A 24,358-nucleotide genomic window follows, 5' to 3' on the forward strand; every position below is an offset into this window, starting at 1 on the left:
CTAAATATTATTCTCAAATTTAAACTTAAAAGAAAAAACCCATCTAAACCCAGTTTATACCAACATATGAGCGCCTGCCTATGTGATTTACCTGATAAACGTCGTGTTTAGTCACCCTAATCCGGTCCTGCACAAGAAGTGTGGCATCCATGGGCTTCCAGTGACTAAACTTCCAAATAGTTTCTTTCTCCTGTTTTACTAAACTAGTGCTAATAACCTGGACCCCCTGTAATAACCGTGTGGTCACCTTCAGTGTTGGTCAGGGATTATGGTGCAATCCTGGCACACCGGGTCTGTGGAGATGTTTACCTGCGGAGGGGCAGCAGGGGGGGAGGGTTTCTGCGGGGTAAATAGTGTAAAATGTGCAACTCTGTGTGCTTCTAGTGAGAGGAGGATGGCTTCTGCCTACATAATGACACACACTCCCTTCATCCTGGTGGCATCCCGCCCCACCAATACCTCCTCCTCCTCCCTCCCTCCTTTTTTTTTTTTTTCCCTGAGAGGCTCTCTCTGTTTGGGGCTCTGTTTCTCACTGAGGATCTGCAGGATAATGCGCTCACATCACCCACCAGCTCTCTGTGTTTCCACCAGACCGTCCAGTCCTGCACGCCTCTGGCTGGTTTAGAGCAGCTTAGTTACCCAGCAAAGCCTTTTTTTATTTCGGAAAGTTTGCAGCAAGAGGACGTCTCGCTGCTTGTACTGCTTCATCTATTTTTATTTAATTGTTTTTTTTTGGCTCAGAATTTGAGTATCTGCCTTGTTGATTTAAACGTAAATCGTCTGCGTTTTGCATATTTTGCCTCTTTTTTTTTTTTTTTTGAAAGTGCATTCAGCCTTCTTGCCTGAAAACGGGGGATGGGAGGACCTTATTTGGTCTTTTTGGGACTGTAGCTGTATTTTGTGGAAGCGGATATGGGCCAGTTTTCTGCTCCACAGATGCGTCTTTCAGAGGTGAGAGCGCCGGAGCCGTGCAGCCTCGCATAAAGCGCGGCGGCTGAAGGTTTTTTTTTTCTTCCCACCCCTGTTTGGAGGATTTGCGACATGGGCTGAGCTCCTGTAATGACTCTGCGTTGGTCTCCTGAAAGCTGCTCAAATATGCGAGGATGGACGGCGGGAAGCGGAGACTTGATGAAGCTTTGATTTCTCCGTCACTGCAACTCACGCACCGGTACCGGGCCAACTTGGAAACCTAATCCGCTGTTTAGAGCTAAATAGAGGAATCAATTAAGAAAAAAATAAATAAATGCCAGTGCGTATATTATTTCTAATATATGCTGCTTTAAGTTATTGAGACCAGAAAGAAAAAGTTGGTTATCTGATTGCATTGAATAGTTGTTTTTTTAATCTGAATTAACCAGAAGAGGGAATTGGTTGGACTGTTTGGATCCCATTACGCACACTTTCCTGCGCGCTTGGTTCGGAGACGCAGCTTCGCCGCCGTTCAGGGAGTATCCTTTCCCCCCCTTTTCACCTCCCCACCGGGCAACCATGTGGCTCCCCTTCCTCGCCCTCCTGCTCCTGCTGCTGCTCCGGCTCTCCGTGGGGATCAACACGTGTCAGTCCATTGACCTGGACGCGCAGAAGTCGCGGCGCATCGAGGCGGTGCGCGGCCAGATCCTCAGCAAGCTGCGCATCCGCAGCCCGCCGGAGGACGACGACGACGAGCCGCCGCCGTCGGGCTCCGTGCCGCCCGAGGTCATGCTGCTCTACAACAGCACGCGGGAGCTGCTGAAGGAGCGCGCGCGCCTGGCGGAGTCCGCGTGCGAGCGCGAGAGCAGCGAGGAGGATTATTACGCCAAGGAGGTGCAGAGGATCGACATGCAGCCTCCGCGCACCGACTCCAGTAAGTGATGAGGTCTGGGTTCACCGGCGTCCTCCTCCTTCAAGCAACGCTTTGAGTTAATTAACTACCAGCACGTCGCCGTCTTTAACCTTTTTTTTTCTGAACAATAAAAATGTTATTGGGATTTTTTTTTTCATCAGTTTTGACAAATAAATTAATGATAGCATAGTCTTAACTAATATAACAGTCCCTCATTTTCTGAGAGACAACCAGAGGCTTTGTTGATTGATGTATTTTGCAGAAACATAAACTTTTAGATAGAAAGGTTATCGTGTGACGCCTTTACTTCTTCGTCTTCTTCTTCTTTTCTTTTCTTTTTTTTTTTTACAGTTCAGCATCTTCATTTGGCTTATTCCAAATTGTAAATTTATATCACTCATTTGTTCTTAATTGGTGTTATACCAAACTTTATTTTCCTGTAACGGTTTCCGCTAAATTGGTTTAATCATATTTAGTGAACTTACACTGGATTCCCAGTAGATGGCAGTAGATGGAGTGGCCTTCCGTGAAGGTATGCAGGGAATGAAAAGCTGTCTACTGTAAAGACTCTTTTAAGACTGTTAGACCACCTCTAATCCTTTGATTGTTTACTTTGATAAAGATAATAATGATAATAATGCCCCAAAAATACCTGTAGAAATTTTGATGTCACTCGGTGCATACGGTTCGGTCCCATTTCACATTGCTTGTTTGGTCCTCACCTGGTAAATAATGATAAATGACAGAGAAAAATAAATCAGGGTTGCAAACTCAACCAATACTCAAACCATTTAAAAAGCAAAGATACAGTGACAGTGAAGATCACCTGTCACCTTTATTTTCAAGCCCAGTGTGATTCCCAGACGGGTTTGGTTCCATTATTAATGTTGCATCCAACACATGAATTATTAGGATTTTATTCAGAATTAAATCTAACATTTATTTTGAACGTTCATATTACTAACCCTGTTGAAGGCTGGCTAGAACCAGACACCTGGGTATCTGAAATCTACTTTGCTAATAATACAACATATTTAGATCATGAGTTTCTTATTTTGAAGGGTATAAGCTAGTTTACTATACAAGTATAAATTGATCCCTTTGTAATTGCTGGGTTGGGCCCATCAGGAATTTGAAACTATACTCGTTAGAATCCAACACCTACTGTATATGACTATTTAGTTTATTCCAGCGTTTTTTAAATGAAAACTTAAATAAATCCCTCTTGTCTTTAAAAGACACCAGGAATATGGATTCTTCTTTATGCATATTATGGCCTTTAAAAGAGGCAGACTCTTGCTTTGGCGAGAATGTGTGAGCTTTACTTTGAAAGTCCATGTTTAAACCTGTTCCTCGTCTCATGTAGAGTTTTCCAGTGGAAAAAAATGTCTACAACCCATATTAAGACAATCCGTCCCTCTTGCAAAGCAGTCTTGCCTGTGATTGGTCATTTTAATCAACTGGTCATTTTAAATGTAGTTATTTAAAGTTATTGATGGTAAATGGACTGACCTTATATATAGCGATTTTCCAATCATACTGACCACTCAAAGCGCTGTATACTGTAGCCACGATTATCCAATCACACTCACTAACACACACATTCATATGATATGATCAGTAGGCAATTGGGGTTAAGTGCCTTGCCCAGAGGCACATCAACATGTGACAGGGGGGAAGCTGGAATCGAACCCACAATCTTCCAATCGTGACACGACTACACACTTATGCACGTACCATTTAGCTAAGGGAAATTGTTTTTATTGACTCAAGAAGCTAATTTCTGTTGGAAAAAGAGAAAAATATCTCTCAAAATAGAATAAAGTAATATAAGAGGCGTATTACTTTTGACAAAGTAATTATATTTTATGAACATTTTACCAGAGGTGTCAAAAAGTATTCACATTTATTACTCAAGTAGAAGTATAGATACTACAGTTTGAAAAATACTTCCGCAGAAGTGCAAGTGTCAACTCAAACCTTTTACTCAAGTAAAAGTATAAAAGTAGCGGCTTCAAAACTACTTAAAGTAAAAGCATATGGAGGACCATAAGAGTCACTGAAAAAGAAAAGCAACCATTTCAAATTTTACATTTAAATCACACAATTATACATCCAATTTGATACGCGTTTTGCAATTGCACTTTTTAAATTGAATTATTAAGATGTTTTTATTAATCCATTATTAAATACTGCTGGTGCAAAAAGTCAAACAGAGACATTTTATCAATAAACTTTTACTTGTTATTAGTGGAATGTAAATTAACATCTAAGCTACAAGAGTTCATGAGGGCAACAGATTTAAGAAAACAAAACTGGACATGAAACTGAGTGCATTACCCTCTTATAACAACCCTTACCCTTATCTGATTGTATGTATGCAGTAGGCAGTGTTGTCAAAATGAATGATTAATCGAAGCATTTCATCAAAAAAAAAAAAAGAGAAAAAAATGGAAAATAACAAAAAATCCTAAAAATGCAATGTTCTTCTGCAATGTTTTGTTCTTCTTAAGTTTTTGGTGGGGCGTTTGGTGAACAACTTGGTGCAGTTCTGCCTCCAACCAGAATTTTCTTTTTTCACAATCCAGAACGGAAACATGCTGAAATAATATAGAAGTAATGAGACTATTTAAAAAAAGTAAGGAGTAGAAAGTACAGATAATTGCATGTAAATGTAAAGAGCAGAAGTAAAAAGTAGGGTGAAAAATAATTACTCCGGTAAAGTATAAATTACCAAAATTTCTACTTAAGTAAGGTAACAAAGTATGTACTTAGTTACTTGACACCTCTGCATTTTACCAAAAAATGCCAGTAATTAGGGATACCCTTCTCTGTAATCAATCAATCAATCAAGCAATCAAACCCTTTCTTACACTTGCGTTTTAGATTTTTGTTATTTTTCTTGTTTGCTTCCACTGGTATTTTGATGATTTATCCTTTATGATGAACTTCAAGTCTTTGACGTACGAAGGCCTTCTTGCCATCACCGCAGATTCTCCGTCAGATTCAGGTTGGGACTCTCGACGCTCCAAAAAACTAATATTACTTCTAGTCAGAAGAAACTAATTAAACCCAAATCTGCGAGGGTTGTAAATCATTTTAGGTTCAGCTGTAGTTATTCGTCGTGTTTGTGGATGTTGTAAATAGTCGAATAGTCAAAGTTAAGTTCAACATGAAGACATGTAAAACAAATAATACTAAAACTTAGATCTTGTTTTAAAAGGAGCTAGTCTACTTTTTTTTAATTAAGTGGTCTTGATCAACAATTAAACTATTGTAAAATTGTTTTTTTGGACTCAGGATGCATTTGGCATAAGTGTTTTAGGTTGTTAATCTGACTCATGAATCTCTTTATTAATTCAGAGCATTTAGCATTTAATACGCAAAGGCCAGTGAGTGAAAAAGTAGCCAAAATCCAAACAAAAACTCATGTTTTTGTTTGGATTTTGGCTTTAAGCCTGTCAATAGAAATATTAGAAGTAGCAGTTAATTAGGACAATTGTTGTATTGCTGTATTAACATAGATTTTACGTCTGGCATCCCAGGATCCTTTGCTTTGTGGAAGAATAATGTTGTCCTCGCATAACCTTGTTCAGGCCTACGTCATTAACATCATGAAATGTCAAGGGAAATAGAGGAACAACCACTCTATCTAACAAAAAAACAACTTTTCCAGGTGTCAGAAAAGTCTTTGGCACCTTAAAAGTGTGGCTGTTTAAGAGAGTAAAGTGCGTTCTCTGAGCTGCACGGCTGCACAGGAACCATTTAACCAGTCGCTCTGAGTTCTGTGGTGGCAGCTGGCTCTCGGGTTCAGCAGGCCGGCATGAGATTTAACGGTAATGGAGCTGGGTATTATGTAATTACACAACCGGGTGATTTTTCATGTACTCAACCCATCAATCAGCCATACATTATACATAAGACCCAACACTTTGAGCCTGTAATTTAGCTGGAAGACTCCCATCAGGGGTAATTATGTCCGAGACAATGCACCGGCCCCGCAGTCTGAAGACTTGACCATTAGTCATAATTCCTGATTTTTTTCCCACCCAGATGCCGTGCAGCCAGCGGCCCCGAACCGCTACTACAGAGTGGTCTACTTTGACGTCAGGGAGGTGGACCTGATCAACAGCACCCTGGTTAAGGCTGAGTTCAGGATCTTCAGGGCTCCCAACCCACAGGCCCGGGCCTCGGAGCAAAGAGTGGAGCTCTACCAGGTAACCACCGTGTTGACAGCTCACAGGTTAAAATCGCTTTTTATTAAGTTAAAGAGCTTAAGGAGTTGTTCAAGATATCCACACTGGGTGTAACTATTAGATAACATGTTCTGATGTGAGCATTTTCAAGGTTTTACATCCATACAAAGATAGAAAAAGCCAGCTACAGTTTACATCTTATGAATGAATGAAAACAGGTCAAATCAAACGCTCTAAGCAGCTTCCAGCTGCTGGTAGATATAATGTATTAGTTATATATAACTACATTATATACATTAAAACAAACTGTGGCTTTCTTACCCTCTCTTTTAAGGATTAATACACCAAAACTGTGAAAGTACAGAATGGCAAATGGGTGACATGACCAGAAGCCTGACCCAGATTATTTTATAGCTTGTTGCTTATTACCAATGAAACTGCCTGCCTGATAATATAATAATAAAGAAGCTACATAATGAGTTCTTAAAAATGCTCATATTTATATGTGTATCTTTATCATTAAATCGGAGGCCTTAAAACATAAATATGTACCACATCACCAAAACATTTATTTATATTTAGGGCTTCTGTACAAAAGATGAATCACAACTTTGTCATTGCAGTTTAGCCATTTTTATCACTTTTATCTGTTTTCTGGGTGTGGCTCTGTGGTAGCGTTGCAGAACCGGCGCATACAGGCCAACTACAGTAACTAAAAAAAAAAGGTTGGGTTGTTTCATTGTTTCCATGAGAATAAAGACACTTTTGGAAACAACAAATTTAAACTAATTCTTGAAATGCTTAGCTTTATCGTGGCTTTTATGTGGAAGGCGGGTACTTCCTGTACGCCACGGTGAAGGACCTGGCAGTGAAGCAATTAGGCCTGATTGGTAGCTGCCCAGCATGCCGTAGTGCCATGTTACAAAGGAGGACAAGCAATGGAGTTGCCATTTTTTTTATCACGTAGAACATATTTTATTAAAGTAAATGTTATTGATTGGAGATATTTTTTCTGTCAACTGTCGTTCTCCTTGAACCCACAGTTAACTGGACTCTTAATAAAGTTTCCCCCTTTAATTGTCAGCCTGTGTGAGCAGCACATTTTAGTTTCACACATACACACCCTGCTGCTTGTGCAAACTAATAAACTAGCTGTGGTGCATTCACTGACCACACAGAAATCTGATTTCTGTGTTTGCGACTGCTCTCAAGCTGCAGCCTGACTGATTCCAGTCGGCAGCCAGCTAAACTGTGTGTATGGCGTATGTTCCTTCAGCTACTGAAGCCAGAGGAGGACAGCACCTCCACGCAGCGCTACATCGACTCTCGGACCGTCCAGCTGCGAGCTAAGGGATCCTGGCTCTCCATGGACGTCACAGAAACCATCAAAGACTGGGTGTCGGATCCAGGTTAGCAGCATGCCGCGTAAGATCCAAACACCTGTCTGTGTTGTCGTTCATCTTCACGTGCCGTTCTGCTGCGCTCCTCCTCAGAAAACAATCTCGGCCTGAAGCTGGGCGTCCACTGTCCCTGCTGCACCTTCGTCCCGTCCACCAACAACATCGTCCCCAACAAGAGCGAGGAGCTGGAGGCCTTGTTTGCCGGTTCGTTCTCACGTCTTGGTTTCAGATTAATTATGCGTTTGATGAGCAGGACTTCAGTCTCTTCCGTTGGCAGAGTTTATTTAGATGTTGGCTGGTTATACAGGGCTGCCCATTGCTTGTGTTGGAAATAAAGGTAAAAATAAACAGCTTGGAGAACTTGGGTAGAAGAAGCTGCGAAGTCGAACTCAAACCTCTGTTTCATCACTTTGAAAATGAGAAAAGCAGCCTTGCAGATTTATTATGATCCCAACCAGCCTGCAGGTCATGAGCTGAGGACTCAAAGAGGAGAACTTATGTAAGAAGCTTTAAAAAGGATCCATGAATCACTCGCACACTATCACGCAGGAATAAAGGCGAAACTGTTCCTCCGCACACTGAGATCCTGTTTAATACCAGACTGTCTGTGTTGCCTCATGTAGGCCCTCAAATTATGGCGCTCTGAGGATTTGCACTCAGCTCTGCCAAGTTTGATTTTTTTTTTTTTTCTCACACTTGGGGAAAAAAAATGCATTTGGTGATAGTCGCAAGACAAGCGGGGGCTTGTGTTTGTGCTCCTGTGGTTCAAAAAGAGACAGAAAAACCATAAAGTCAGACAAAGTATCACGTCGTGAATGCTGGAACATCTGTATCGCATTCCTTTATGCACCGTTCGCGCCTTAAAAAAATGTCAAAACCTGTGAAGTGAATTAGTTCTGCTGCCCTTCTCAGAAACACAAAGTCATTAGAGAAAGAAAGGCAAAGCTGTAGCAGTGAGTCTGCTTGCATAATTGTGCAGAAACAGACACTTAACTTGTAGATTTCATCATTTATTGGAACTCACAGGGTTTAACTCTGCGGTTTTACAGCTGTGTATCTGTTAAAAGACAACCTGATCACTAATTCTGTATTTTTTTTTCGGATTTAGTAAGAGTTTATATCAGATGCCTCTGAGGTTTGTTGGAGAAAATTAGTGAACAAACGGCATCATAAGGACCAAAGAACCCACCAAACCATTGTTAAAACAAACTAAATCCGCTAGTTAAAACATGCCGGAGGCGGCATCATGCTGTGGGGATGCTTTTCTTCAGCAGGGAAGGTGAAGTTGCTTAGAGTTGAAGGGAAGATGGATGGAGCTAAATGCAGAGCAACATGTCAGAAAGCTTGTCAGAGGCTGCAAACAACCCGAGCCTGGAGCAGAGGTTCATCTTCCAGCTGGAGAACCCCTCAGAGCATGCAGCCAGGATGGCCTAGTCAAAGCACAGAGCTAAAATCCAACTGAGAAGATCGTTGTCCATGGACACTCTCTGTTATGGTTATTAAAGATAACCCCTTTTATTTTAGAACGAAAAGCATACAACACAAGTTTAGACTTTTCTATAGAAGAGGACAGAGGATAAACCCAAGCAGATGACTTTTACTCCCTGACAGTTTGGGATTGTCTGCGACGGGCCATCTCTGTCCTTTTATCTTTATTGTCACATATCAAAAAAGGGTCAGGAGGATTCAGGCATTTACAACATGGGGGTTGAAAACAAAAAAGGGAGCAAGTTTTATTGCGGATGGTGATCAGTCACCAGCTTCATGCACAGCTGGATAAGGCAAGGCATTCCTTATCTGGGAGGACCATTTGTTCTCCCTGTCTAAGGTTAAAAACAACAGAACCGTCCTGAAAGCAAACTCTTAAAACAAACCAAATGCCTGTAACTTGATAAAAATAAAATTATTACATCCATATTTCTCCAACACTCTATACCCAATGTGATTGAACTTCAGCTATCTCCGTCAACGGGGCGTTTCTACAAAGTAGCGACCCAGTAGTGATAAATTCAAGTGCATGTCACACTTTTATGATGTTTATGTGTAAAAAAAAGCTTTGGAAACGATGCTCTGCTCTCATTTGAGTTGGTGTGTCACATAAAATCACAATAAAACCTTTTGTGGTTTTTACAGGGCAAAATGTGACAAAGTTGAAAAGCTGCAGATGCGTTTGCGAGGCGCCGTAGTTTCCTGACCGTCTCATTGCCCTTCCGTAGGTGTTGACGACGAGCGGCTCCGTCAGATGAGGAAACCCGGTCAGGTGAAAGGCCAGGCGGATTTCAGCACCAAGACGCCGCACCTCATCCTCACCCTGCTGCCCAGCGACCGAGTGGACAACCCCGCCAAGAAGAACCGTAAGAGGAGGGCGGCGGCCACAGAGACCACGACCTGCTCCCGGTAGGCCGCCCACCAGCCGCTCCTGCGCGGGTTTCCCTCGCTGACTGACAGCGCTGACACTCCTACACCGGCTATAGTTTTGTAATTTTGAAGGATAGCTGCGGTGGGTGCTGTATTTTTCATCCTTACCCACTTTGCAGAGTGTTGTGTGGCAACCCTAACAGCCCTGACCCTGTGTTTAGAGAGCAAGCCGACGGGCGTGCAGTGTTTTATTTAGACTACCTCGTGCTGCAGGGGAAAACTCTGGCAGCCCTGCATGGTCATTACTTTGTGATGGCTGGTTCCTCGGCGGTAACCTGTTGTAATTTTCCCATGACCCGGCTTTGGGTCGCTGCCTCAGACGCTGCAGAGCAGGATGGAAAGCCGAGAAGTCACTCTGTGTCTGCTTTTGTGTTCCCCAGCGGGTCGGATCAGGGCTGCTGCCTGCGCTCGCTCTACATCGACTTCAGGCGGGACCTCAACTGGAAGTGGATCCACGAGCCAAAAGGTTACAAAGCCAATTTCTGCGCCGGTAACTGTCCGTACCTCTGGAGCGCCAACAACCACTACAACATGGTGAGTTTCAGGGATCCAGGGCTGAATACTGAATAACTAATGGTTTATCTCCGCTAATCTCCAACTAGTGAGCCAAGATTCAGTAAAGCCAGTTTTATCTGACTTTTCTTTGGGTTACTATAAATGTCAGCAAATCATTTTCTTTCTACTTTTTGCATCAATTTAATATTTACCCAAAAAACACAATCACATGCTCATATTTATGTTTCTAATATCTCAGAAGGTCCAGTGCACCTGTCGGCAGAAACCAGGAAAGAAATATAAAATTGGTAAAAGAAGAAACTCAAAATATGTCTCAATAGTTTCTTTAATTCATTTAATTTGGTTTAGTTTCTTCATTATTACATTTTTTAATGTACCCAGTTTAACTAATCAACAAAGCTTGGTTGGAAAAATCATTACTTTATTCCCTACTGTCAATTTTATACAAGTATGAGAGTTGGCGTTCTAATAATTTCTCTGGATGTTTTTTTATATTTTGAGCTATCAGCAATCATCTGTTCAGGAAAATTATCAGAAAGCCTCTAACGAGCCTCTAGAGCAGAGGTCACGGATTAGCGGACCACGGTCCGGATCCGGACCCAGCTGCTACCTTATCCGGACCCAACCTGATTTAAAACATTTATATATTACTGCATGTTGTCCGACGACAGTGTCTAACTCGGGGGTTAAAGTTCTCCGTCGCTGCGACAGATTTCCGTCATTTGGAAATTGATCTTAAAAAGTCCCGTCTAGACTTTTTATTCAAGGTTTTGCACTGAAGCTGCTCTCAACCAATCAAACCTGGCAGAGGCGAGACATTAGCCAATCAGAATGAGACCAGGGCAGGTCTTTCCAAAGCGGACATTGCCAGTCTGAGGTTTATCGGTGTTCATCATTTTAACCTTAGGGAGAGCATTTTAAACTGGCCACAGATGGTATGAATGAAAGTAGCGATGGTCAAAGGTTTTCTTTGGATTTATGCGAACCAGCAGGTCAGAAAGTTCAGCAGCTGACAACAACTTCCCTCGGTAAGCGTCAATCTGTTCCGGCAGTTAATTAATGAATTATTTCCACTTGTGGCCATGTCACCTGTCAGCGTTTATTCCCTCGCTGATAAACGCGGCGACCAACCAGGGATCTCCTCATGATTCGCTGTTATGTTTTATTTAAACACAAAGAAGAGTAACGCGCTAGCTCAGGCTAATTTAGCATGACCCTTGAAGAACAAGAGTCGGACTGTGAAACAATGTGCCGCATTTGACTGGGTCCGATTAGGAAAAAGTAAAAAAAAAACAACCCTGCGCTGTTCTGAAACAAAGAAGGCAGAGCTGCATCTGCTGTCAGTCAGTATGCAACAGCGTTCACCTGATGAGCAGCTGCGCTCCAGGACACTAAATAAAATGACAAGGATTTTGATGCTTACAGATTGTTAAGAAAACTACATCAAAAAGATAAAACAAAAAAACTGCAGCTACAACATGGACTGGAGAACGGTTCTACCTGGGTGAGGCCAGAGAAAGGAAATTCTCAGAGAGTTTTTTTTATGAAGTTAAAGTGGAGCGTGGACACAGGGTTCATCCTGGACAGGTCTCCAGTTACTGGGCTAAAATATAACCATTTTATTGAACTTCAAAAAAGTTAAATCATGCCTTTTTATAAACTGTAATTATTAATTGGTGAACAATAACGGGCAAAGCAATCTGTGTCAAATTAAAATGTATGATGTCATGATAGTGTTGGTGATTTCCAAGGTTGTGTTTGGCCTTGTATGATCATAAAATTGGTTTATATTGAATGTGACAGGGAGCACCTTGATATGTAGCCTCGTGAGACCATCCTGATCTCGCGAGGTTTCAAGGTTTCACTCGCAGATCAGTCTGGATACCCTCCGTTGAAGAAAATTTGGAGCCGTTCACCAAACGAACGTCCAATCAGCGTTGGCTTTGAGGCGGGTTGAGGTGTGACGCAACGGGAAGCGCGTCAGTTCAGTCTAAAGAACATGGCGGCTTCAGCCGATGAAACTAGCGTTAGCGCGGCTATCGAGCAAGTTTTATCGGAATTACAGAGTATTTCTCTGCTGAGCTAACGAGCCTTTACTTGCAGCAGCAAGAGTAGCTTGGCTTGTGGTTGTGTTTTCGTCGTCGCTCGAATCTGATTGGTTTATTTGGCCCGTCTATCACCAACATGGGCCAATCAGCTGACCAGTATTTTCGCCCCTTCCCAAAATTACTTCAACGGAAGGTTTCCAGATGGATATGCGGAGCAAATCTATCTGGCGGAGTCAGGTAACTTGATATGTGCTTGAGGTTGGCTTTGCTGCCAATCAAACTAAGGTTTAAAACCCTTGCAGGGCAGCCTAAAGCTCACTTGTCTCATTAAGCCATAAAAAAGAAATTAAAAAAAGTTCAGTTGTTTTATAAAAGATGTGAAAGTCAGGAAATTGTCTATATACCAAACTGTGAAAGATTGTGGTTCTCTATTTCAAAAAGCACTTTGGATTTTAAAATAGAAAAACGTTCTATTTTTATGTTATTTTTTGTGGATGCATAAACATTTTATTTCAGTGTTAAATACTGTTTGAAGTAACGGATTGTAATTACAAATGTATGCGGACCTTTACTGGTTGTTGATTTTCTTTATTCGGACCCCGCTGATTTTTAATTCGTGACCCCTGCTCTAGAGCCATGAATGTGTTTTGCTTACCATAGAAAGGTGTGGAGCTGTATAAAGCTGAGGAACGTTGGGAGTGCAGAAGAAATGCCGATCGTTTGATGCTGTTATGTTTTGCTGGGATCCACCAAGCTATAGCTTCACAGAGTTAAAGCAGCTATAAGTAAGATATTTACCGTAAAATCAACCTAGATCATTTTTCACCTGGGATGGAACATCCCCTTTAAACATCAAATATCTTAGTCACGTTTTTCTCCTTTCAAACCTAGAGGTACGGTCTGGAACTACTTTGTCTCAGAGTGTAGCCCGTGTTTACTTCCTGGATCCTGAGCCAATCATATGAGAGTTCCCAGAGTTCCCAAAAACAGATCGCAGCATTTGGTATTTTATCTTGACAAAAGACCAGCTGCCTTTTAAACATGGAAGCCAGTAAGAGAAGCGGACCAGAACAAGAGAACAAAACACAACACCACAGACCTGTCCTGGGGAAGTAAGAACTAAACATTCAGTGGAGTTTCACTGCAGCAATGGACCGTTGAGTAAATGGCTATTCTCCATCAAAGGCGTTGTGTATGTATTGTTCAGATTTCAACCACCAGGTGTCATTATTACTTACTGTTCCTTTAAAGCTGATGATAGCTACAGTACAGCGAACAGGACTAATAGTTTGAGACACCAGAAAACATTTGAAACTATCTGATTTAAAGATTAGCTGATTGGGTATTTTATATCCTAATCAGCAACACATTTTATGTCCCCAATCCAACCCCAAATGCTCTGATCAGGGAGCGCCTTCGCTTAGAAAATTAATCCTAATTATGAAAATAAATATAGCTAAAGTTGTGACAAATCTGTGACCTGAGCGGTTCCCCCAACTTTGGTTCAATCCACTTTGTTGTAGAAAAAAGAAATGAATGCATGAATTGTTAATAAACCTGAAGGTGCATTCATTTAAGATTAGGAGATTGCTTCCTTGTAAGCAAATTAATAAGAGGATAAAAGTGATTTAAAACTTTTGCACAGCACTGCACGCTCACTTTTGAGGAAAAAAAGCAAAATAACCAGTAAATGCATGTAAAAGCCTCCTAGACTGATCCACCCTGTTTGAGCAGAGAGTTTAGCCGCACCAGACGGAGGTTTCTCAGGTGTTTCTTCAAGGAAGGCTCTGCTTTTCTCAGCAAGACTCTCAGAAAAACGCCGAGCCGCTTTCTGCACACATTAAAGCAGCGAGTCCCTGTTGTAAAGGACTCCAGCTGCTTTTGTAATCTGTCTGCGGTTCTGACATGTCGACCACCGAACACATTTGGCTCATCACTTGATCCGTTCAGCAGCTGGAATCATATATCAAGAAGAGATGGGAAAACATTTAACTCTCAGGACGACACTTGGTTTCGGTGCGAACACTAACAGTGTTATAAAAAAAAAGAGGTGATGCAACAAGGAGGGGAAAATGATCCATTCCTGCAGTTTCTACGTCCAACTTGTGGTTTTTGGTGCTGTTTTCTATTAAATAACGGCCCCAGACCTTCAAATCACTGCATTCTTGTTTCATTTGTTGTTGTTGTTTTTTTTGTTTTGCGGCAGTCGTGGAATGAGGATTGTCGACAACATTTTCCAGTAAGGCCAAGTGAAGACAAATGAGTTCTTTTTTTTTTTCCAAATTATATTTCCCTCCAATCTGAAGATTCATGGCCTCTGCTGCTGAATAATTTTCACTGGAAACACTGACAGACATCTCAGCGTGGAGCCTCAGCCAAATTATATAAACAGAAACATCTGCGATTGTCAGAAAAATCCCAGCAGCTTCCCGGTCTCTCTGGTGAAACACACTCCTGCCTGATCCAAGCTCAAATCAGCTCCCGGCCTGACTTTAATCCACGGATAGTTTGAAGTGTGGGAAATGTTTTCCCCTAAATGAGCTTGAGGAGCATTGTTTGTGGTGGCTAAACAGCACGGTTAGCCTGGCCTGGTTAACCCCACAGTCATAAATGGGCTGCCACCTCACAGATGCTTGTCAGACAGGTTTATGAAGCTCAGTGTGTTTGTCACATTCAGCTCTACTGGCAGGCACAACCCCCTGATTTACGTCTCCTTCTAAACGTCTGGGAACACGCAGACTTGAAGCAGCTTTCAGGTCTGGACAAAGAAAAAGACGCATAAAAATCTTTGCCTCTTTATATGCAGTTAACGCGTCGACGTGTAAAATATCAGAGTTTCTAACTAGATCCATCCATCCATCCATCCATCCATCCATCCATCCATCCATCCGTCCCTCCGTTCATCCATCCATCCATCCATCCATCCATCCATCCATCCATCCATCCGTCCCTCCGTTCATCCATCCATCCATCCATCCATCCATCCATCCGTCCATCCATTCACCCACCCCTCCCTCCATCCATCCATCCATCTGGTGTCATCTATCAATCCCTTTCCATCCATCCATCCATCCATCCATCCATCCATCCGTCCGTCCATCCACCCGTCCGTCCATCCCTCTGTTCATCCATCCATCCATCCATCCATCCATCCATCCGTCCATCCATTCACCCACCCCTCCCTCCTTCCCTACATCCATCAATCCATCCATCCATCCATCCATCCATCCATCCATCCATCCATCCATCTGGTGTCATCTATCAATCCCTTTCCATCCATCCATCCATCCATCCATCCATCCGTCCATCCATTCACCCACCCCTCCCTCCTTCCATCCATCCATCCATCCATCCATCCATCCATCCATCCATCCGTCCATCCATTCACCCACCCCTCCCTCCTTCCCTACATACATCCATCCATCCATCCATCCATCCATCCATCCATCCATCCATCCATCCATCCATCTGGTGTCATCTATCAATCCCTTTCCATCCATCCATCCATCCATCCATCCATCCATCCATCCATCCATCCATCCATCCATCCATCCATCTGGTGTCATCTATCAATCCCTTTCCGTCCATCCATCCCTCCGTTCATCCATCCCTCCGTTCATCCATCCATCCATCCATCCATCCATCCATCCATCCATCCATCCATCCATCCATCCATCCATCCATCCGTCCCTCCGTTCATTCATCCATCCATCCATCCATCCATCCATCCATCCATCCATCCATCCATCCATCCATCCATCCATCCATCTGTTCATCCTTCCATCCATCCATCTGTTCATCCATCCATCCATCCCTCCGTTCATCCATCCATCCATCCATCCATCCATCCATCCATCCATCCATCCATCCATCCATCCGTCCCTCCGTTCATCCATCCATCCATCCATCCATCCATCCATCCATCCATCCATCTGTTCATCCTTCCATCCATCCATCTGTTCATCCTTCCATCCATCCATCTGTTCATCCATCCATCCATCAGATGGATGGAACGAGTGATGAACAACGGCCCATGAATGCATAGGTATGGAAATATCAGGATCAACATCTAGAATATTAACTTGGAAATCTGGGGTCACTGTGACATTGTGAGGTCCTCTGATAAAGACATTTAACAGAAGCTTTGTTGTGTTGAGGTGTTATATGAAGAACCTGGCATCAAGTGAGATGATCACCAGCTCTAAAAAGGTTGAGAACGATAGACCTAAAGCAGGAGAACAGAGCAGCAGCTACAGGACGACATGGAGAACATCTCCATAGAGACTCCCAACGTTGACGTTCCTCATCCAGCCCGATTAAACGCTGACATTTTAGCCAAGAACAATGATAAAACGCTGCAGAAGGAAGATGTGCCACTCGTAGGAGGATTCCCTGTAAGATCGGAAGCTGCCAGATGGGCTTTAATGAATTAAAAGGAGTCTGAATAGAGATCCAAACAGTGTTCTGATTATGTGACTAGAGAATTATGTGTTTGTAAGATTAGCCCAGAAACTTTCTGTCAGAACTGTACGTCGACCGTCTTGTGGCTGCAGCTTTGTTTTTTTACCATAAAAATGTGAGAATGGCATTAAGTTTTCTTATATAACTCTTATTTCCCACAGAGTCAAACCCTGCTTTAGTTGCCTGGCGATGTAAGAAAAACAACCCCACAACTCTGTTGTATAACAACCAAAGGCCTCGGCCAAAACCCACGCTGAGGCAGGAGCGCATCGTTCTCAGAAAAAAAAAAAAATTTTTTCGTGGTATTTAATAAAATAAATTTCTCCCGTCAGATCCTGCCCCTGTACAACAAGCTGAACCCCGAGGCCTCCGCCTCCCCCTGCTGCGTCCCCCAGGACCTGGAGCCCCTCACCATCATGTACTTCATCGGGCGCACGCCGCGCGTCGAGCAGCTCTCCAACATGGTGGTCAAGTCCTGCAAGTGTCGCTGATGAAAGCAGAGCGGAGAACCGAAGGATTGACTCCTCCCTGACAGACTGAATCAGACGTCAGGATCTTTGCTCTCTCGAACTCTCCTGTCGATGTTTGGACCCTGTAAATATGACTACATAGGTTTATTAAACATGTGCCCGTATATTCAAATCCAGAAAGAAAAGCTTTGTTTTTCCATCAGGAGCCTGCCTCGGCGGGGTTTGGCTGTGGAGCCACGCCCAGACACGTTTGGTTTTATGCTTAAAGGTGTTAATTTGAAGGTGAAGGCATGCAGGGATGAAAAAAAAAGAAAAAAGAAAAAGCGAAGGAGGGCAGGGAGCAGATAGGATGGAGAAGCAGGAGCTGCGTCCAGGCGGAGGCCCTGCCATCTCTCTGCGGTCCCCAGGCTGAAATCTACCCGCCGTAAACAGGATGTGAAAGGTTTCCAGACACCGACCCGACCACTCACGAAACGCCAGATTTAAACGCTCCCCCCTCGTCTCCTCTCTCTCCCTCTCTCCCTCTTTCTCTGCGTCGCTCGAGGTTCTGGGATTTGTGGTGGGAGGAGAGAGGGAGAAAAGAGAGGCTTTGAAAATGAGACGTGGGACGATAGGGCCGCTTTTGGAACGGCTACACGTCAGGGAGGTGGTAATTTGCAGCCGTGGCAAATTTGTAACCGTTCAGGCCTGGCGCATGCGTCCCATAATCACACTGCGCTCCCCTCGTCTTTTCATCCATTATCTTATTATGAAAGGGTGCTCCTCCTGCTCTCAGGACACCTTTTTGTTTACCAGCAGCCTCAGTGATTCACAGAGTCTCTCTACACCCAACCATCCACACTGACCACTTTTGATAAAATGTCTAAATGCTGGAAATAAAAAAAAAAAAAAAAAAACATCCCTGGGTCTGATTTTAAATATAGGCTCTCTGGTATGCCAGTGGTTTGTGTGTAAGAGGGAGACAGGGTGTGTTGTGTGTGTGTGTGTGTGTGTGGGGTGAAATCATGTGTGAAAGTGATTCCTTCTGTTTTTTTTTGTTTTTTTTTATTGTGAGTGGAGCACGTCGGCCGATCTGCATCAGCTTCGTTTCTGTCCCAGCTGACAATAATAAAAAAAAAAAAAAAAAACGACAGGAAGCAGGCCGCCACAACAACAGCCAGTTATAGATGGATGAAGCCATGCGGCGGGTTTCGTCAGGTCCTTCCACGGCTTTTCAGCTGGTTGGCTGGGAAATCGCGTAAGCGGATACCTCCAGCATTATTCTGAGACGTTTAATGCTTTATACGAGCTGTTTTTTTTTTCTTTTCTTTTTATCGGGGTGGAAGTATACAACAAACAAACTCACTGATTTGGCCTTTCTTTAGCCATCAACAAGGTCTCAGGTTGAATATTTACTCAGTCGTCTCATCAGAAATGGGTGTTTTTTTTGGGTTTACTGGAGCAGACCCAGCGTTTAAAGGTGTTGTTCCACATTTGCTTTTAACAAATTCAAATCAGTTTGATTTTATTCAGATAATTTAGTTCAGATCAGTTTCAGCTGATATAATTTATTCAAGTCAGTTCGGTCTAGTTCAGGGGTGTCAAACTCGTTTTGGTTTAGGGGCCGCATTCAGCTTAATATGATCTCAATAGGGCCACACGAGTAAACTCATTGCAAGATTAAATAGAACTAATAAAAGTGGACTTTTATATTAAATGAATTTCACTTATACACAATATATTATGAATGACCTCAGCGTTTTTAAGAAAAGTAATTTCAACAATACTTTTAGTCAGTTAAACATTTACTTAAGTGCATTATGCATAAGAACTGCTCACAGTGATTGTGCAATGTTGAAAAACATTTATTTACATTTTTTGGAACTTAAAAACACTGTCCTGCATGACAAAATACATCAAAAAGATAAAAATTAATAAATGATTTAAAATCAATTTTCCACATCTGAAGCTCAGTGCTACCATCTGCTGATTAAAACACAGCGCCCCTCGTGGACAATATAGGAACTGCAGATTTTCAATTAAACGAAGAACATATTTTTTTCAATAATTGTTTTATCATTCTCTTCCCTTTATCTCCTCTTTCTTTCACCTTTTCTTTTGTTCTTTTTGTTCTTCCTTTCCTTTCCTACTTTCCCATTGTAGTGTCCATATCATTTGAGATATTCCCCGCATAAATCATAATAAAACTATTCACATTCATAAATCAAACGGAGCACTATGGCAAAAGCAGTACTGCTCCACTTGTGAAAGTTAAATCTGATGAGCTCTTTTTGGCATTAAGGCATTTTTTTTTTTTTTTGAATAATGATAATGCATTTAGCCACCGGGCCGGACTAAATTGTTCGGCGGGACGGAACCGGCCTGCGGGCCGTATGTTTGACACTCCTGGTCTAGTTGGATCGATTCAGTTTATGTGACGATTTGTCCCCAAAGGACGAGTTTAAAGGCCGTGGAAGAAGCCTGAACACAAGACGGATACAATTAAACAGCCAGTAAAACAGCCACTGTTCACAAATAAAATAAACGTGATGGATTTGTTATTTTTCTGTAGCCGCGTGAGCGTTCATACGCCCAGACATGGGAGTCAACCGTCTGGCTGTTGATTTGAGGTAAAGTTGAAGAAAATTGCAGAGAAGCTGGGTCCCACAGCATGACGCTGCCACCACCATGCTTAACACTGTATTCTTAGGGTTAAAAGATATTTAATGTAAATGTGTCAGAATAGCTCCATTGGTGAATTTAATCTACCCAGCTACAATTTTTTTTTTTTTTTTTTTTTTTTTTTTTGCCAGTTTTTGCTGTTGCCTGGCTGTCTTAACCAATTTGATTTTTGTTTGATGGCAACAGATCGGAGCACGTTTTCTAAACCCCTGCAGTCCGCTCCAACAGGACAACAATAATATTAATAATTAAAAAAAAAACACAACAAAATAGGCTTAATGTTCACAAAGGGGAGCAACTTCTCCCTAACGCCTCCAGCCTGGTAGAACATGTCTGAATTATGCATTGAAGCCAGATTTATGACATGAGTTAAGATTGTGCCCAGAAAACCAGTAAAACAGCCAGAATTACGGCAGGAGATTGTTGATTGTTCAAGATGCAAACTTACTGAGACCTTTAGTTAGACCTCAGTAAGGATATATTAATATATGTGAGTCTGTATGTAAACATTTGGCCCTTTATTGATTAGGTAAAATCCAAAAGAAATTAATAAGAGTGGCTCAAATCTTTTTTTTTTTTTAACAAATCATCAAAACTGTATATCTCCTTGAGGAAGAAGGATTCAAGTTGCACTTTAAAATTCAGATATTAATGTGACAGCCATGATCAGCCGTGTAAACATCCCATCAAAGTGTATGTTGGAATTAATTCTGGTTAAAATATAACATATATAACTAAGAATAGATCTGTTTGAGTTTTCAGGGGTTTGATTTTTAGATACGTCTTTTTTTTTTATGTTTCTGAAGTGCAAGACTTGTAATTATTTGAACATTTTAAGAGCATAAACACATCTGGTATCAAGAAGTGTCTCAAAGTTTCTGTTGTGTCATATTTTGAAGGGACCTGACCTTTTTCCATTTTACACAAACAAATGGATAGGAGATCAGTTTTGTTTCCTTGGGTCCCAGGCGTTGGTTTATTCACAGGAACCATTAATAAACATTACTGTGAATGAGCCACAGATCAGTTAAGAGGCTATTTTCCATCTGTAGTCCCCAGAAAAATGTCACTTATATAAAACTAAGTAGAAAACAAGCACTACATAGAAAATTTGAATTTAGAATCAGAAGTTTATCAGTGAAGGAACCTGCATCGAACATCTTTACTGAAATATAACATTTCATATTAATAAATAAACATATTGCATTTTGTATCAATAATTAATCCTGATAATATTTTAACAAAATCCTGGTAATAGTTAACAGTTCACAAGGAGTAAGTTGTGAATTCAAAACATTAAAAGTTGGGGTTTGTCAGCAAACATTGGCTTACGACCTCCTGAACTGGTCCAGTAATTCACAGATCCAGAACAAATGAAAGGAACTTGAAAAACATGGTATTAGTTTTCCAAACCCTGTATTTAGGAATTAATTAAGGTTTGTTATCAAAAAGTAAATAGAAGATATTCTCATATTGTATCTAAAACCTAAAGTTTTAGGTTTTAGATACATGCTCAAAACAGGTGGAATTACTTCACCGCCGTTATTGGTTCAGGAATCAACGCTGCTCCAAACTGGGCTGTAATTACCAGTGTCGTAACGTTTACTTCCTTTTTATTTTGAGCTCCTAGACATGTTCAGCTTGCTAATATTGGGTCACAAGAAGACTTCTAAGGACCACGGATCACTGGGACCACAAAATCCTGGTACACAGCGATGATGGGACTCTGGAAATCTAAGACCATGGCAACAAAACTCAACAAACACAAGTAGCCCCGAGACTAACATGCCCTGGGCTTTCAAACTCTGAAACAGAAAAATGTTGGAAATGTATGAACAGAGAAACCAAGAATGACGAAATTCTGAGGAGCAGAAAAACAAGGACTCTTTGGGCCACGAGCCCTGCAGTTATACGTGTTTTTCTTTTTTCTTTAAAAAAAAAAATCTGTAAGTGGGGCCTGCTTTTCCATTTAGCCTTCCTGAGTCAACACTTAGTTGAACCTTATTTCACAGCTGCAAACCTTAGCGGGTGTGTCTCTACCTGCTTTGCACATTTAGAGACTGAATCTTTTTTGCCTGTTCTTTGTAAATCAGCTTCAGCTCGGTCAGACTGGACGAATCGGGTCTGTGAAAATAAATTTTCAAGCTTTACCGCAGATTCTCAGTTGGATTCAATTCAATTCAATTCAATTTTATTTATATAGCGCCAATTCATGAAGCATGTCATCTCGAGGCACTTTACAAAGTCAAATTCAATCAGATTATACAGATTGGTAAAAAATGTCCTATATAAGGGAACCCAGTTGATTGCATCAAAGTCCCGACAAGCAGCATTCACTCCTGGAGAAGCGTAGAGCCACAAGGAGAGTTGTCTGCATTGTCCATGACTTTGCAGCAATCCCTCATACTGAGCAAGCATGAAGCGACAGTGGAAAGAAAAACTCCCCATTAACGGGAAGGAAAAACCTCCAGCAGAACCGGGCTCAGTATGAACGGTCATCTGCCTCGACCGACTGGGGTTAGAGAAGACAGAACAGAGACACAACAAGAGAAACAAAAAAGCACAGAAGCACACATTGATCCAGTAATCTGTTCTACATTAGATGGTAGTAGCGGGTGAGCCGTCTTCTCTGGATGATGTCTCAGATAACAGACATCATCCAGTTCAGGTCTGGACCTGGACTGGGTCATCCTAAAACATAAATATGCTTTAAACACTGCAAAAAGGGAACTAAAAGTAAGCTAAATTTTCTTAAAATTTGTATATTTTCCCTTGATTTGAGCAGCTAAATAAGACTTTTTGCCAGTGGAATGAGTATTTTTATCCCTAAAATAAGATAATTAGATATCATGCACTTGAAATAAGATCATGGCGATGAAATATTCTTATTTTAGGTGCAAAACTCTTATTCCATTGGCAAATAGTCTTATTTAGCTGCTCAAATCAAGGAAAAACACACTAATTTCAAGAAAATTTTACATACTTTTAGTTCCCTTTTTGCAGTGAATATGCTTTGATCTAACTTCTGTCTGCACGTTTTGGGTCGCTGTCCTGATGGAAGGTGAACCTCCCATCAGTCTCAAGTCTTTTGCAGCCTCCCACAGGTTTTCCTCCTGGATTGCCATACATGTAGCTCCATCCATCTTCCCGTCAACTCTCGCGTCCTTGCAGAAGAGACGCGTCCCCACACCATGATACTGCCACCGCCATGTTTCACCACAGGAATAGTATGATGAGAGTGATGCAATTGCATGTCGGCCGCTTGGTCTAGTCTGAACAGATCACCTTCTTTTATCGGTTTGCTTTGTCTTCTACGTGGTTTGTAGCAAACTGGACTACTTATTAGTTTCTCTCCCCAAAAAAATTCAACGGCCAGGTTTGTGGAGTGAATGACTGATGGTTACGGTCTCTGCAGCTCCTCCATCGGCTTCTTGGCTGCTTCTCTGATTGTTTTTCTTCTTGCTGAGTCAGATTTTACCAAACAGCTGTATTTATCCTGAGGTAAATGTATAGCTAAGCCCTATTCGCTCATTGTAAGGCTTTATGTAAGTGTTGAATGTGAACGCGCGCTGCACTTTTAAGAATTTTGTTTGCTGTACAGTCATTTAAAATCCCAATAAAACACGTGGACGTTTGTGCTTGTGACATGGAAATCTCTGGAAAAGGTTCAGTCAGCAGGAATACTTTTGCAGGTGCCACAGGACCGACGCGTTTAGTTTATGTTATTTAATCTCAATTAGTTTCAGTAACGCAACTCCGTCATATTGTGAATGCGACCGTTGTTCAGTTTTGACAGAAGGACACAGTCAAAGCTGAAACGACTCTGAAGTTAAAATAGTTTAAAGAGGTACAAGCTGTTTTGCAGCCGCTGCAGTAAAGTTGTTTTGTCTGAGCCGCAGCAGAGCTTCATTTTCTCTGAGTATAAATGTGTCTCATGCGTTGGGGTGTCAGTGCTCCCGCTCTGGTGCAGCTCCTTCTTCCCCCCCCCTGAGTAAACTAGCCCCAGCATCTGTTAGTCCTTTCCACTTAACTACCCCTTGTTATGTCCAACCTGTACTTATCCCACGATAGAGCTCTTTGCTGTTCGCTCGCTCTCACACTAGGCCCTTGTGCCTTTGAGAGGCACACACACACCCTTGTTGTTGACCCTTTCTTTCTCACGCACACTCTTCTTTCTTCAAAACAAATAAAAAAAAATAAAAAAAGTCATGTTTGAATGTGTGCGCAGACCCCCGGGGCATAGAGAGCACGCCCTTACATGCAAACACACAGATGGCATGATTCATGGGTCTGGTTCGTCACACGTTCAACCCAAACTGAGCGAGAAGGCAAAGAAGCCTTTGACAGAAGCTGTAAAACACCCAGA

The 24,358-nt window shown here is 41.9% G+C and overlaps 1 protein-coding gene across 1 annotated transcript; it reads left to right on the forward strand.

The window, feature by feature from the left end:
* Window positions 1-561: 561 nt before the first annotated feature.
* On the forward strand, window positions 562-18,203 carry tgfb5 (transforming growth factor, beta 5). Its single transcript, XM_012856036.3, has 7 exons — window positions 562-1,843; window positions 5,876-6,039; window positions 7,295-7,427; window positions 7,512-7,622; window positions 9,635-9,815; window positions 10,217-10,370; window positions 17,194-18,203. The coding sequence occupies exons 1-7, from the start codon at window positions 1,489-1,491 to the stop codon at window positions 17,350-17,352; spliced, it is 1,257 nt and encodes a 418-aa protein (XP_012711490.2). The 5' UTR covers window positions 562-1,488; the 3' UTR covers window positions 17,353-18,203.
* The last annotated feature ends 6,155 nt before the right edge of the window (window positions 18,204-24,358 follow it).

The sequence above is a fragment of the Fundulus heteroclitus genome, unplaced genomic scaffold (assembly GCF_011125445.2).
Source record: "Fundulus heteroclitus isolate FHET01 unplaced genomic scaffold, MU-UCD_Fhet_4.1 scaffold_51, whole genome shotgun sequence".
Classification (NCBI taxonomy): domain Eukaryota; kingdom Metazoa; phylum Chordata; class Actinopteri; order Cyprinodontiformes; family Fundulidae; genus Fundulus; species Fundulus heteroclitus.